Source organism: Genypterus blacodes, unplaced genomic scaffold (genome assembly GCF_046128005.1).
Source record: "Genypterus blacodes isolate CSIRO-AG114 ecotype Tasmania unplaced genomic scaffold, CSIRO-AGI_Gbla_v1 ptg000009l_1, whole genome shotgun sequence".
Taxonomy (NCBI): Eukaryota; Metazoa; Chordata; class Actinopteri; order Ophidiiformes; family Ophidiidae; genus Genypterus; species Genypterus blacodes.
Window position 1 is genome coordinate 666,136 of NW_027466823.1, and position 13,860 is coordinate 679,995.

The following is a 13,860-nucleotide window of genomic DNA, read 5'->3' on the forward strand; positions in this document are numbered from 1 at the left end:
CTGTCATACTGTGTTAACCCTCAGTGGACCCACACACACACACACACACACACACACACACTGTCACGGACATGGAAAGCTCATTAGTACCATTTGTCAGACACTGTGGTGGAGTTTTGTCAGCTGATCCAAACCTGAACCAGGAGCTCACACACACACACACACACACACACACACACACACACACACACACACACACACACACACACACACTGTTCACGGACATGCTGCAGTGGAAGTGTAAAGCTTTCCAGTGAAGCTCAGTGAGATGAGATGACATCATCAGTGTCCAGTAAATGAAACATGCTAAGAACTCAAAACACTGTTTGTTATTCAAACATGCATTTATAAAGAGGTCCTCCTCCATTGTGATTATTGGCACACACACACACACACACACACACACACGCACACACACTCACACGCACACACACACACACACACACACACACACTAGTTTCCGTCTCATGTATTCAACCTCATTCATCCAGACAGACATCTCAGACCACATGAAACAACAGTGTGCTTGACTCAACGGTCATTAAGAAGTAAAACCATTTTAAAGGAATATAACCACAAGTGAATTGTGACGAGTTGTTTCATGAGTGACAGTAAGTTGCTGAGGTTCATCTGTGATGTGATGCAGCGGTCAGAGGTCAGAGGTCACAGCAGAGAGTGACTGAGCATCTGGACTGGTCGTTACTGTGACTCAGTGACATGCAGTCATCATGTCTGTACAGCAGATTCATCATGTCTTCATTTACACCTTTATATCTGTACCACAACCAGAAGGAGAGGAAGCAGCAAAGCAAAGATGGAACAATAGAGGAAGGTGCGGAATATAGCAAGTGAGCCCCGATCCAGTTAGAGGATCAGGTCCCATGGTGCAAGGGTTAGGGTCAACACTCTGGACTCTGAATCCAGGTTCTTGTGTTCATGTCCAGCTGGGGTCTTGTTTATACTTCCTGTGTCTGTAACGCCTTTACATGCAGGTTAGAAATGTGATTTGGTCCTGTAAGTATTCAACCATAGTTGCCTTCCATGAGCCATGAGCCGCAGATCTGTAATCACAACGTATCAGTGTTCTCATCATAAACACATCCATGCTGATGACATCACTCCTCAGCTTCATGTGTCATTCTCACATCTTCACTGTATTTCTATCTTCAGTCCTCTTCATCGTCTCATGTTCTTAAAGTGTGTCTCTCTCTCCTCTCTCCTCCACAGCCGTGTCTAACCTGGACGTGGAGAGTAAGCTGACCACACACTACCAGTCTGCCTGCCACCAGCACAGGAACATCTTCCTCCCCTCCACACGGCCAGCATGTGTAGAGGAGCTCCACAGGCAGGCCAAGCTCAGCCTGTGGGCCCTGCACAGAGGTGAGACCTCAGCACCTCACACAGCAGACATGCAGGCCTGTCTGTCTCTCTCATTCAACAGTTTGGCCTGTCTCTCTCTCTCTGTCTCTCTCTCATTCAACAGTTTAGACAAATTAACAACATTCTCTCATCTTCACATGTTCAAATACAATATATGTTTATATTTTCTCCATTCTCTTTGGGGGCTAGTCTCTAAAGAAAGTTAGGATTTCGATATGTTTCGCCTCTAATCTTCACTTCTGACAGCCTGGTGTGGATTCCCAGGATGCACTGCTGTAGTTGTGTCATCCTGCCCTCTAGTGGATTGTGTTGAAGCTGCATTACTTGCGAGGAACTGCAGGAACTAATGAAGCGATCCTCCTCAAGTCCTCTCTTCCTCTGTGTAGTTTAGTTTGAGAATCCCTTCCTCAGATGTGTGTGTGTGTGTGTGTGTGTGATTGTGTCTCTCCTGCTGCAGATCCCCATCAGAGACCTTCAGGCAGCAGGGAGCGCAGAGTGACCATCTCCATCTCAGCGCTGCCCCCTATGCCCCTGTACCCGTCACCACGCCTCCTCCACAAGAGAGACAAGAGGGGCGGCGGCCCTCTGAGCACGGTGAGGGAGGAAGGAAACTATATGACATCATCATCCATCATATGATTTCTCCTTTAGTGGACTGGAGTGTTGGAGGATCTTAGATGTTCCTCCTCTGATCCTGGCCTTCTGAGTGTTGAGTCTCTCAGACAGAATCACAACAGACATGCAACAACAACAAAGCAATCATTCATTTGATGAAGGAAAACACATCTCAGCTCGTCCACTGTGACCTCAGATGTGTTTCCTCCTCACCCTGTTTCCCCTGCTGTTGTTGTTGTTGTTGTTGTTGTTGTTGTTGTTGTTCATGTTCAGTATCTCCATGTCCATATTTTCCATTTTTGTCTTAGCTGTCCTTATGTTTTTGCCCCTCCCTTCAGTTTGACTCCATCCGCTCCTCCTCCCCTACCGACTGTTGCCACTTCTCTCCCTGGAGCAGAAAGGTATTGACCCTCCCTGTTTCCTGCCTCCTCTTCCTGCATCCTTTTCCTAATTCCTAACCTCTGCTTTAGTTTGCCGCTCTTTTTAAACGCATGGCCACTTCAAACATCCAGATGTGGGTCGGACTAACATGTCGGTCCAAAGAAGAAGAAGAAGCTGAGGGAACATATTAAAGTTCCCTCCGCAGCATCACGTGCTCTTCTCCTCGTCATCACATCATCATCATCCTCTGTATGGTCCGTGTGAAGGCTCTGCAGTATGTGTGGAATGTGTGTGTGAGAGCCACGCTCGCAGCCGCCCTGCAGCCCGGCTTCCTGTAATGATAGGGTCTCTAAGCTCGCGCCTGTGATTACCCATGATCCTCCCCTGCTGCGGTTTCCTCACAGACAGAGCTGCACGGCCTCGTCTTCCTCTGCCTGGCCCCAGTTTTTCCAGCTGCTATCGGATCGTTTTCTATGTCCGCTGTGCATAAATGAGCCTTTGGACAGAAGCAAGGCACTAACACCATAATCCTGCCAAAGCCTCCTCCTCCTCTCGTCTCCTCTTCCTCACTCACGCTCTCTATTCTTCCCTCTCACTCCCTCTCTTCTCCGTCTCCACTCTCATATCCTCTCTGCTGATCCCTCTCCCCTCACACACTCGTAAAACTTTCTATTTCCCAAAACAAATCAGCAGTAAATGCTCTCTCCCTTTGATTTGTTTTTTTTTTCACTAGTTGGGAGAAGTTTCCAAGGAAACGGGTTTCTTTTGTGGCGAGTGTTTTGTCAGGGTCTCATTGGTCTGCTGGGAACAGAGAGCACAAAGACTCCAGAGCGTTAAATGGGGGTGGGTGAGTCTGGGAAGTGGGAACCAGTTCAGCCTGTGAGTCTCTCCCAGTTCCTCATGTGAGCGCCGACCTGAAGGTAAGAAACTAAACCATGGGAAACGTGTTTGAGATCTGTTTCAGCCGGGTTTCAGAGAGCAGAGTTGAAGTTTAGCAGCTGTGGAACTCTTTGAGTGGAGGAGTGTGTGTGTGTGTGTGTGTGTGTGTGTGTGTGTGTGTGTGTGTGTGTGTGTGTGTGTGTGTGTGTGTGCTAATGAGAGAACAGATGCTGGAAGGTTTCCTCTGGAATACTGCAAACAAGCAAACAAGCTGCTGAGGATTGATCAGAACATGACCTCAGCCTGTTTACACACTGGAGGAACCTTCATCCTGTTCTTGGGTCTGAAGGAGAACCGGAGGTGTTCTGCTCGGTGGTGTTAGAGATCTGTGTGTGTGTGTGTGTGTGTCTCACTGGCTCTGCTGTGGTCGGTGCAGTGAGACACCTCTCCGTCTGAAAGTGTCTCTAAAACTCAAATCCTTTCCTTTTCTTCTTCTCCTGGTTCTTCCTGTGACTTCTTGCATGGATGCTGCGGCGTTTCTCTTGTTGAGCTTATTTCCTGAGTGTGTATTGATTTCTCTCTTTGCTTCAAATCACTAAACCCTAATCTCTCCATCCAGTCTGCAGATAAACACACTCTCACACACTCTCACACACTCTCACACACTTCCCCCTCTGTAACTCAGCAGAATCATCCTCACCGTTTTAATGGCGCCTAACATGAATAACCTAACCATGCAAATATCCATCTGTTCCAGGCTGTGACCTCTGACCCCGACCCTGAAGGCGTGGCTCTAGGCCAGCGGTCTAAGTTCCCCATCCTTAACATCCCCTCCACCCTGGACAAGCAGACTAACTGGTCTAAAGCTCTGCCGCTGCCCACGCCAGAGGAGAGAATGAAGAGCAGCTCAGGAGTGATCAGCTCGTGTGTCATCCCCATTAATGTCACCGGTAAACTGCCTTCATATCTGGATCTCTGTGTGTGTGTGTGTGTGTGAGGACAGTGTAGGATCAGTGAGTCTCCTTTCTTTCCCCCTCTGTGCTTGATCACATTTATTCAGACAGGATTCAGTTGTTTTGCTGGTTTTTCTGCCTTTTTTTCAGAGGAATTCTTCTTCCTCTCCTCTTCCTTTAGCTTTAACACAAGAGCTTCAGGTTCTTCCACTTACAATTAACACATTTCTGCATCTAATGAAATAGATTGACTGAGTTCTTGAAATTCTGCAGTTGTGTGTTAAAAAGTTCAAATCATTCTAAAAAAACAAACACACAACACACACAACATGATCCGGCTCCATCAAGTGGCTGAGTCATGCTTTGTGACTGAACGTTCTCATGCTCAGACGCTTTGAGGCGCTGAGCTGTGACGGGAATGACAATTAGTTCTGTCCATCGTGTGAAAGAAACTCCTCCATGTAAAGAGAGAGAGAGAGAGAGAGAGAGAGAGAGAGAGAGAGAGAGAGAGAGAGAGAGAGAGAGAGAGAGAGAGAAAGAGAGAGAGAGAGAGAGAGAGAGAGAGAGAGAGAGAGAAGAAGCAGTGAGAGAGAGAGAGAGAAGCAGAGAGAGAGAGAGAGAGAGAGAGAAGCAGAGAGAGAGAGAGAGAGAGAGAGAGACATAAGTGAGCAAAGTCCGGTGATCACTATGGAGCTGAAAGCTTCTGTCACATGATGAAGTCACCATGCAGAGCAAAGAGAAGAAGAAGAGAAGAACAAACTGCAGTAAATAAGAGTGTCGGTACAGGAAACAGGACTTTGGCTTTTATCTTTGACTCTGACTGCAGAGTTTAGGAAGTCTTCAGTTTGAGGAGTTAAAGTCTTTCATTCTCTTCCATTCCTCTTGTTTTGCTCATGTCTCATTTCCTCCTCACAACAGTTGAAGTGACTTCAGTGAATCCGTGCGCTCGCGTGTAAACGGACAAACAAAGGTTCCTCAGACTTGTGTGTGTGTGTGTGTGTGTGTGGCAGGACTGGGCTTTGACAGAGATGCTAGTGTGCGCTGCTCCCTCGTCCACTCACAGTCTGTGCTTCAGAGGAGGAGGAAGCTGAGGAGACGAAGGACCATCGCTGGCTTCCCCAGACAGCTGCAGCTAGACTTAGGTATGTAACTGTCTCACTGTCTACCTGTCTACCTGTATTTACCTTCAGACTGAACAGGACTTCATGTCTTCCTCCTCTTCTTCCTCTTCTTCCTCTTCCTCCTCCCTCAGACTCAGATGACTCTCCTGGCTCCAGAGAGTGCAGAGTGATCGTTCATGCCGGTGCAGACGCGTCACACGTCTCTCCCTCCAGTGAGGACCTGGCCAGTCGCCTCAGCACCAGAGACTCCGGTTGCCAGACAGAAGAGTTCCTGACCTCAGGAGCTCCGTCCCGGCGGAGGATCCGGTCCCACCGGGGTCAGGGCGCCCCGCTCTGCCTCTCCTACTCTGCAGGAAACATCTCCTCGCTGCCCGACAGCACCGGCGCCATGTTCGCCGCCTCGGTGGACGCTCACCTGCGCTCGCGGAGTTTACCTCGGGACGGGAGCCACCTGAGAGGAGAGAGCGGGGACGACAGCGACGAAGAGGAGGAGGAGCTCTCACCCTTTCACACGGAGGATTTCCTCCCTGTGCCCGCTTTGATCCTGAAGGATGAAGAGGAGAGCTTAGACGAGCAAACTCACCAGCAGCACGCAGAGAGCCCTGAGCACAGCTGGAGGGGGCGGGGCCGAGCCCAGCTGCCAGGGAAGGCCGACCTGGGCAGCTGTGAGATCTCGTCCAGCTCAGACACCTTCAGCAGCCCCGTCCACTCCGGCTCAGCCGCCGGGGTGCTGGGAGGCCCGATGGATCACAAGGACGACCACCAGTCCTCCAGCGGGAACTGGAGCGGGAGCAGCTCCACCTGCCCGTCCCAGACCTCAGAGACCATCGCCCCGGCCGCCTCGCCCCCCCTGACCGGGTCGTCCCACTGCGACTCTGAGCTGTCGCTGAACGCCGCCACGCACGCCAACGACGACCACAGCAGCTTCATCCTGGAGCACATAGACCGCTTTCAGGGCCTCAGGACCCAGAGGACCGGATCCTTCTCCTCCACAGCCATGGACCCCTTAGAGGAGGCGGGGGTCAGAACCCCCTGTGAGGGCGAGTGGACTTACCCGCTCCCTGAACCCCCGCGCTCCCAGGACCTGAGCCCGGAGCCCAGAGAGGCGGAGAGCAGCCTGGGCTGTCCCAGCTTCACCAGCATGGCCACGTGTGAGAGCAGCTTCTCTGACAAGCCTCCGTCTGAGAAGGCCGACACGGTGTCTCACTACTCTGTGGACACGGAGGGCTACTACACCTCCATGCACTTTGACTGTGGGCTGAAGGAGAGCAGGAGCTTCAGCTATAGCGCGTCTGACTGCATGTCTGAACTCAGCGGACACACGAGCTTTGGGAGCAGCTGCCTGTCGCTAAGGAAACCAAAGGCCAAGCCGTCGCCCCCTCAGAGGAGCTCGTCCTTAAGGAAGATCTGCAGCGAAGGAAACATCAGTGAGCAGCAGGAAGTGAAGACCTCATGTGGGCAGCAGCAGCGCTCAGCTTCCTCCAGGGACAGGAAGTTACAGTTAGACCTGACAGGAAGCCCGGCTCATATAGAGACCTCCTCAGTGGAGCGGGAGCCTGCTGGGCTGTGGGGGGTCCAGGACTCAGCAGAGCTCCCTGACCTGGGCGTGTTCAGCTCCACAGACGCTCACTCCTTTAAGGACGAGGGCGTGGTCCAGTCAGAGTACGCCGACCTGTGGCTCCTTCACGACCTGAAGTCCAGCGATCCGTATCGATCGCTGTCCAACTCCAGCACAGCCACCGGCACCACCGTCATCGAGTGCATCAAGTCCCAGGAGAGCTCCGGGTCCCAGACCTCCCAGTCGGGCTCCAGGTCCACCACGCCCTCGCTGCCCTCAGTGGATGGAGACTTCAAGCTGACGTCTCCAGAGAGGCTGGCGGGGTTAGGGAGCCCGTCCAGCGGATACTCCAGTCAGTCTGAGACCCCCACCTCCTCTTTCCCCTCCGCCTTCTTCCCCGGACCGCTGTCACCCGCCTGCGGCAAGAGGAAGCCCAAAGTCCCAGAGAGGAAGTCCTCCCTCCCGTCCCTGTCCTGCAGAGACGGAGCCTCGTCCCCTAAGACGGACCTGGAGCTGCCCGTCATCCCCCCCTCCCACCTGGACCTCAGCGCCCTTCACAGCGTGAGTGACAAGGTCTCAGCTCACAGGACGCAGATTCAGATCCTTCAGAACAAACAGAAAGCTCTGTCGCCCCTGACGACCAGGCAGATGTTCCAGTCTGACGTGTTCACCGGTCGCCCCATGTCCATCACTCCCACGGTCCTGCACTCGGTCCAGCTCCGGTCCTTCAGCAAGGAGAACGGTCTCCATGACGACATCACCAAGGCAGACTCACCCAGCAGACTCAAAGGTCCCCCTGTGAACTGTCCCAGTCCGGTCTCCAGCAGGGCCTCGGTCTACCAGCAGGTGTGTGAGTCCGTGTTCCTCTCTAAAGACCAACCAGCAGACGTCTCGTACCAGAGCCAGAAGGACGGACGCCTCCCGCTTCCCTCAGACGCCATGACCGCCTTCAGGTTCCAGTCTGAGGCGTCGGAGCAGCAGCTGAGTCAGGAGGAGGAGAGGACGTCCTGTCAGGAAGGAGACACGTCTGTGGACTCGTCCCTCTGGTCTGAAGACAGAAGCTCCCAGTCTGAGTCTCTCCAACCGCAGAGAGCCGAGGGATCAGAGGAGGAGCTGCAGACCCAAGAGACCTCCCTGCTCCAGACTCAACCCCAAAGACCTGAGGGTGAGGATGAAGCTCCTGAGACGAGCGAAGGAGAGACGCTGAGGACGTCTGAGGTCAGAGAGCAGAGCGGCCCAGAGCGGCTCCAGGACTCAAAGGACAGCACAGAGGCCACAGATCCAGAGGAGCACAGAGGTACGGAGACCTGTGAGTCTGTCTCACATGTGGCAGGAGAGACATGTGACACGTCTGCAGGCTCTGACACGTTTACTCCTCTCACAGATCAATCAGCTCAGATCAGTCTCACTGCTGTGGAGGAGGAGACCAGGACGGAGGAGGACAACCTGTTTGTGTCTCCCACCAAGACACGCACTACAGAGGACCTGTTTGCTATGATACACAGGTGTGTGTGTGTGTGTGTGTGTGTGTGTGTGTGTGTGTGGGTGTGTTCAGAGATTCTAACATGTATTTCTTCATTTTCAGGTCAAAGAGGAAAGTGCTGGGTCGTAAGGATTCCTCTGAGTTGGGGGTGAGAAGCCGCCTCTGTGCTGCTGCGTCGTCTCCCAGCACCAGCAACCCACCGAGCCCGGCCGCTACGGTGCCGGCGGTGGCCACGGTGCCGACGGTACCCACGACACCGACCACGGTTGCCACGGCGGCGGCATCGACCCCTCCAGGCCTGCAGAAGACCCCCGGGCCCATCTACAGGAACGCCAAGAAGTCCAGCACCTCCAACGAGGAGTTCAAGCTGCTGCTGCTGAAGAAGGGAAGTCGCTCCGACTCCAGCTACCGCATGTCGGCCACAGAGATCCTGAAGAGCCCCGTCACTCCCAAGTCCCTCTTAGATTCACTCATGGACTCACCGGGACCGCCGGAGGAGGCCGGCTCCCCGTCGCCACAGCAACAGCAGCAGCAGCAGCAGTCCTCACCGGGCCCAGATCAGCCCTGCAGCCTTTACCCCAAAGCCAACGCTGAGGGCTTCTCCCCTAAGTCCTGCCCCCCGTACGCCTCCTCCAGGCAGAGCCGCTCCAGGATCCCCCCGCCCGCCAGCAGCAGCCGCTACGCCGCCCGCAGGCTTTACTCCGCCCCCATGCAGGCCATCTCTGAGGGCGAGGCCGAGAACTCAGACGGGAGTCCCCACGAAGACCGCTCAGCACAGGGACCCGTCTAGAACAGGAGTCCGGCTCAAACTGTGGGCGGGGCCAGGACACAACTACATGTACAGTATCTGAGTTTCCATAGAAACCAATGGACCAGAACAGGTTGTTGATGAGATGAAGCTGTGTTTGGTTGAAGGAGGTTTTACTGTAGCAGAGTATTTAACCCGTATTTGAAAACTTGGAATGAAATCATAAATATTTTATTCCCATGTGAGAGAAGAGAAACTCCACAACAAATTCAACTTTTGATACTAAGAACAGAGAGCAAAGTGTTAGACTGACAGACATATCATTCCTAATCAGCCAATTATGCCTAAAACCTTTAGAAGATGGCGGTGGACTCTGTGGATCCCTCAGACCCCCCAGAGACCCCAGACCGGCCCCCCAGAGACCCAGACCGGCCCCTGTAGCCCCCCATACTACTGTTTCATCTCTGTTCTGCCTGTATCAGTATCTTGGGACTTTACTGTATGAAGTGTCTGTATTCTGTGAATACCTATGCAATAAGACAACGTTTAGTTTCATCACCTAGGAGACGCAGAAGTCATTAGATGATTTTGATTCACAACTGACTTTCAGGACTAACACTGTGTGAGAAACAGCAAAAATAGAAGAAAAAAAAAGAAATGTGAAGCTTGGGTGCATCTGAGGTGAGCTGTGGGCGGAGTCACTGCTTTAGGGGCGGAGTCACTGCTTTAGGGGCGGGGTCAGGCCTGAGAGCAGACAGACGTCAGAGCACCAGGCTGACGGGAGCAGGTGAGAACACGGGAGTGTAAGAAGTGATCAGGCGTAAAATGTGAGCGGAGGAGAAACAGGAGAGATCTGCAAGAACAAGGAGGTCAAAGTTCAGATGTAAACAGAGACAGACGCTGTGTGTGCATGAAGTGTTAAAGGGGAACGTGGAAGTGTACAAGTGTGTGGGAAAAGTGTCTAATATGCCTTATTTCACTCTGTCTGGGTCGGAGGTCACAGTGACAGAGGTCAGAGGTCAGGACAGGAGTTACAGGTGTTGGATTTAAGGACGTTTGCTGTTATTTTGTACCAAATGCTGCAAAACTCCTCCCACTTCACTGTGTTTCCTCTGAATCTATTTATTTTTCTAACTGAGCTCCAGGATTCAGTCTCAACCTAAACATCTAAACCTTTTAATGATGAATTATCACACATTTAATAGATAATAATGCTCTTTTATTCAGAGGCTCTTTAGTTTATAAAGACGATGTAATGAGACACAACACAAACAATCACAGCTGTGGGGGGGAGGAGTTTATAACGTCACACACATCATAAGAGACACACACACTCAGAGGTGAAGAGTTCCTTTGTAATGATTTTATAAAGCTGTAAGAGTCGTACTTCTTGGTAATATCAATCACACTGATGTTGGATTAGTCATTGATGATCTAAATGTATTAACAGGACTCATAAGTATTGTTCAGTGTGATTGATCTGACCTGGAGTTGACAGTCAAACCTTCACACACACATCCGTGTGAACAAATGAACTCTTCCTCTTCTTCCTGCTGTGATGTTCCCTCATGATGGAGGCCTGAGCCTGAGCTTGAGCCTGAGCCTGAGCCTGAGCCTGAGCCTGAGCCTGAGCCTGAGCCTGAGCCTGGGCCTGAGCCTGAGCCTGAGCCTGAGCCTGAGCCTGAGCCTGAGCCTGAGCCTGAGCCTGAGCCCCCACAGTGGTACCTTCACCCCCCTGGTACACTGAACACATGAGCGCCTGTGCTTCTGGCCTTATTACTGTAGAAACACCACACATGGACGATTCCTCTCGCGCCGATGCTGAAGCTGCGGTGTAAAGCCGGAGCGTCGTGCTAACAGGGTACATCACACACACACACCTTATGTCTGTGGACCTTCATTCCAACAGGATGTATTATAACGGAGACTCTTGCACTGATAAAGTGATGTGTGTGTGTTTGTGAAGTTCCATTTGTCTCTTGCTGTACCTGAACATATTTATAGATCTTTTTTCCATGGAACTTCCCTTGAATCAATCATAATCCAAGTTGCTTTGGGAGTGGAGTAGAAGCTTTTGCCAAAGGATAGAACCTGTACGTGTTAGTGTTCTTTTCTTCTCTTGTTTACTTGACTGAAGACTTACAGTGTAACTTATGGTACCAGATCCATTTGGACTGAATTCTTCCAATCGACCTCCGCAGGCATGAACTTCCTATCTTTTATGTACAAACGTGTAAATACTTCACTTTGGACGTCACAAAGGTTGAATTGTTTCTTATGTACAAATGTTTTCAAAGTTTACATGAATTTCAAACCTTTGTATATTTTTGAGCTGTGGAACACTTTGTCTTGTATTTATTTTGTAGTAAGCATCGTGGAAATCTCCCCTTAGTCAAATCTATCAGAGCCACTGGCTGCTTAGCTAAATGTGTAAAAAAGACAAATAAATGTGACTGCTTTGAAGAAGAGTGTGTGTCAGGTGTTATCTCTGGATATGAAGGAACGTTTTGGAGCTTTTCTTGTATTTTCTTTATCAGTTTCATGTTTGAATTCCAGCAAAGTAGATGATGAAGTTAAAAAGATGAAGAGAAACCAGAGAGAAGAAGTAGAACTGAAGTGAAACAAAGGCACAGACCTGTGTAGTTGTAGTTCTCTGTGTGTTAAAATGATACAAAAGGCTGAAAGTTTAGAAATATTTGGCTACAACTTGTGTTTTACTCCTACGGTTTCATAATGGGAGCCATAGTTGTTGTTGTGAATAACTTCACACAAAAAAAGAAGAGAAGAATTTCAACCCTCAAGGCCGTGAGGGGGGAATTTTGTGTGTGTGTGTGTGTGTGTGTGTGTGTGTGTGTGACTCAGAAACGTAAATGGAAACAGAATGGCCTGATATTCGAGTCCTGTTCATAGATGATCTGGATTTGTATATAAAACAGAAAAATATGAATTAATACAGACAAAAATTCAGAATGCAAACCAAACCAAACTCACCACCAACGTGAAAACAAAACAAAACCGTCATTTAAAAACCAAACAATCAAATGCTCAGTATGAAATCAAATGATTATTTCAGGTGAACATGACCTCATTTTATTTAAAGCTGTACCGTCAATCTTAAAGAATCGTAGATAAATGTCATTCATCCGGCGCACCACCAGGGGGCGCTTCTGCTTATTAAGCCAGACTGTATATACCAGCGGACTCACTGTGGTGCTGATTCACTCTGACCACTAGGGGGAGCTCCTCAACTGAAACTACACATAGCAGTGTAGAATTCTGTACTTTGCAGAATAATTGTTCTTAATTTAAAGTTTAAATCAGACAATTTTGATCCAGAGTCTTTAAATAAATCAACTTATATTTAATATTCAAACAGACTTTGACTTTGACAGAGATTTGTGTATAAATTATGAACTTTCTACTTTTTTATTTGATGTAGTTACTCTCTGAATAATTCCAATGCAAAGTTCAAATAAGAACAATTAAGATCCTCATTTTTTAATTAAATTGGTTTAAATGAGATCAGAGATTTGTGTATAAACCTGAAGCTTTCTTCTTTGTATCAGCTATGGTTCTCTCTGTAATGATGAGTTCTATCTGTATGTTCCTTTCTGTTCTACAGTCAGAGTGATTTGTCCTTGTTCCTGATATCAAACGGGCTCCTTCGGAACAACACCGCCTTGTTCTCAGCTGCAGTTAACTGAGCTCAGATTGTTGAGAGAAAAAAAAGGTAAACAAAGCTGCAGACTGTCAGGCCTCCCAAGTGGGTTCCATCAAAGGGCAGCCTGACCGTGAACCCTGACCCTGATCTTCATCCCAACACGGCCTGGCATGGCTGCTAGGTGCTGGAAAAATCTAGCTTTTTGGCTCTCAGGAGAAATGACCACAGACAATAGTGAGGTTGTGCTGAGCCTCTCTGCATCTGTCTGTCTGTTTCCACCAAAGTCATCTTTGTGTTTTTAATGTAGGTTGAAATGGAAATACAGTGTCCAACACATAACAAAGGAATGGAAAGAAGAAAAGCAGAAACTCCCGCAAACAACTGTGAGTTATGAGAAGAAGAAGTCTCCTCTCAAGCATCGCTGTCCTCAGGGAAGAAACATATGGCGCAGGATTCCACCATTCTGTGAGCGGAAATGTGGTTTTGTTTGTGGGATGTGCAGGTCAGCTCCACTCAAAAGTGAAGATGAATCAGATTTAAGGGAAGTACTTAACTTTGATGGATCACAGAGTCAAACTGCAATTGTGTCTTCAATTGACCAAAGAGACGCCTTTGTCTCAGTGTTTGTCTGCTCGTTATTTTCCCTCTGGGTCTGAATAGAATAACTAGATCTTGTTTAGATCCTAGGTCACCAACAGGCGGACCGTGGTCCAGGTCCAGACCCAGAAGCCGTCCCATACGGACCCGGATCTACAGCCAGAACAGAAGGCTATGTTTAAGAGACGGGGCTCCTCTATTATCACCGGCGCCTGTCATAAAAGTGAAAATAAAAAATGTGGCCGTGCAGTAGTGATTTTTTTGTTTTTGTTTTTGTTATGTTTCCTCTACTGCCTGGCTGAAATCTTCCTTCTGGTTTCTGTATTCAGTTTTCCATGATTTAGTACCCAACAAATAAGAATGAAAAAACGTTGCCAAAAAATGAGTAGTAGTTCCTAGTGCATGTTTCCATTGCCTGTTCTGAAAAGCTGCAACTTCTAAGCTCAGATTGCTCCTTTGATTTGACAGTCAGGTCTTGATTACA

At 49.5% G+C, this 13,860-nt stretch overlaps 1 protein-coding gene across 2 annotated transcripts in view; it reads left to right on the top strand.

Moving 5' to 3' along the window:
• Positions 1 to 11,571, top strand: part of nhsa (Nance-Horan syndrome a (congenital cataracts and dental anomalies)) — a 45,716-nt gene extending 34,145 nt beyond the window's left edge. The window contains exons 2-9 of one of the 2 annotated variants that reach the window (XM_076158552.1): positions 1,228 to 1,380; positions 1,838 to 1,974; positions 2,334 to 2,396; positions 4,013 to 4,205; positions 5,219 to 5,350; positions 5,461 to 8,184; positions 8,272 to 8,392; positions 8,473 to 11,571. In XM_076158552.1, coding sequence (XP_076014667.1) covers positions 1,228 to 1,380; positions 1,838 to 1,974; positions 2,334 to 2,396; positions 4,013 to 4,205; positions 5,219 to 5,350; positions 5,461 to 8,184; positions 8,272 to 8,392; positions 8,473 to 9,160 — 4,211 coding nt within the window. In that variant the 3' untranslated portion in view covers positions 9,161 to 11,571. Of the gene's footprint in view, positions 1 to 1,227; positions 1,381 to 1,837; positions 1,975 to 2,333; positions 2,397 to 4,012; positions 4,206 to 5,218; positions 5,351 to 5,460; positions 8,393 to 8,472 lie in introns of both variants that reach the window. The other variant, XM_076158551.1, reaches the window with a different exon arrangement.
• Positions 11,572 to 13,860: the final 2,289 nt, after the last annotated feature.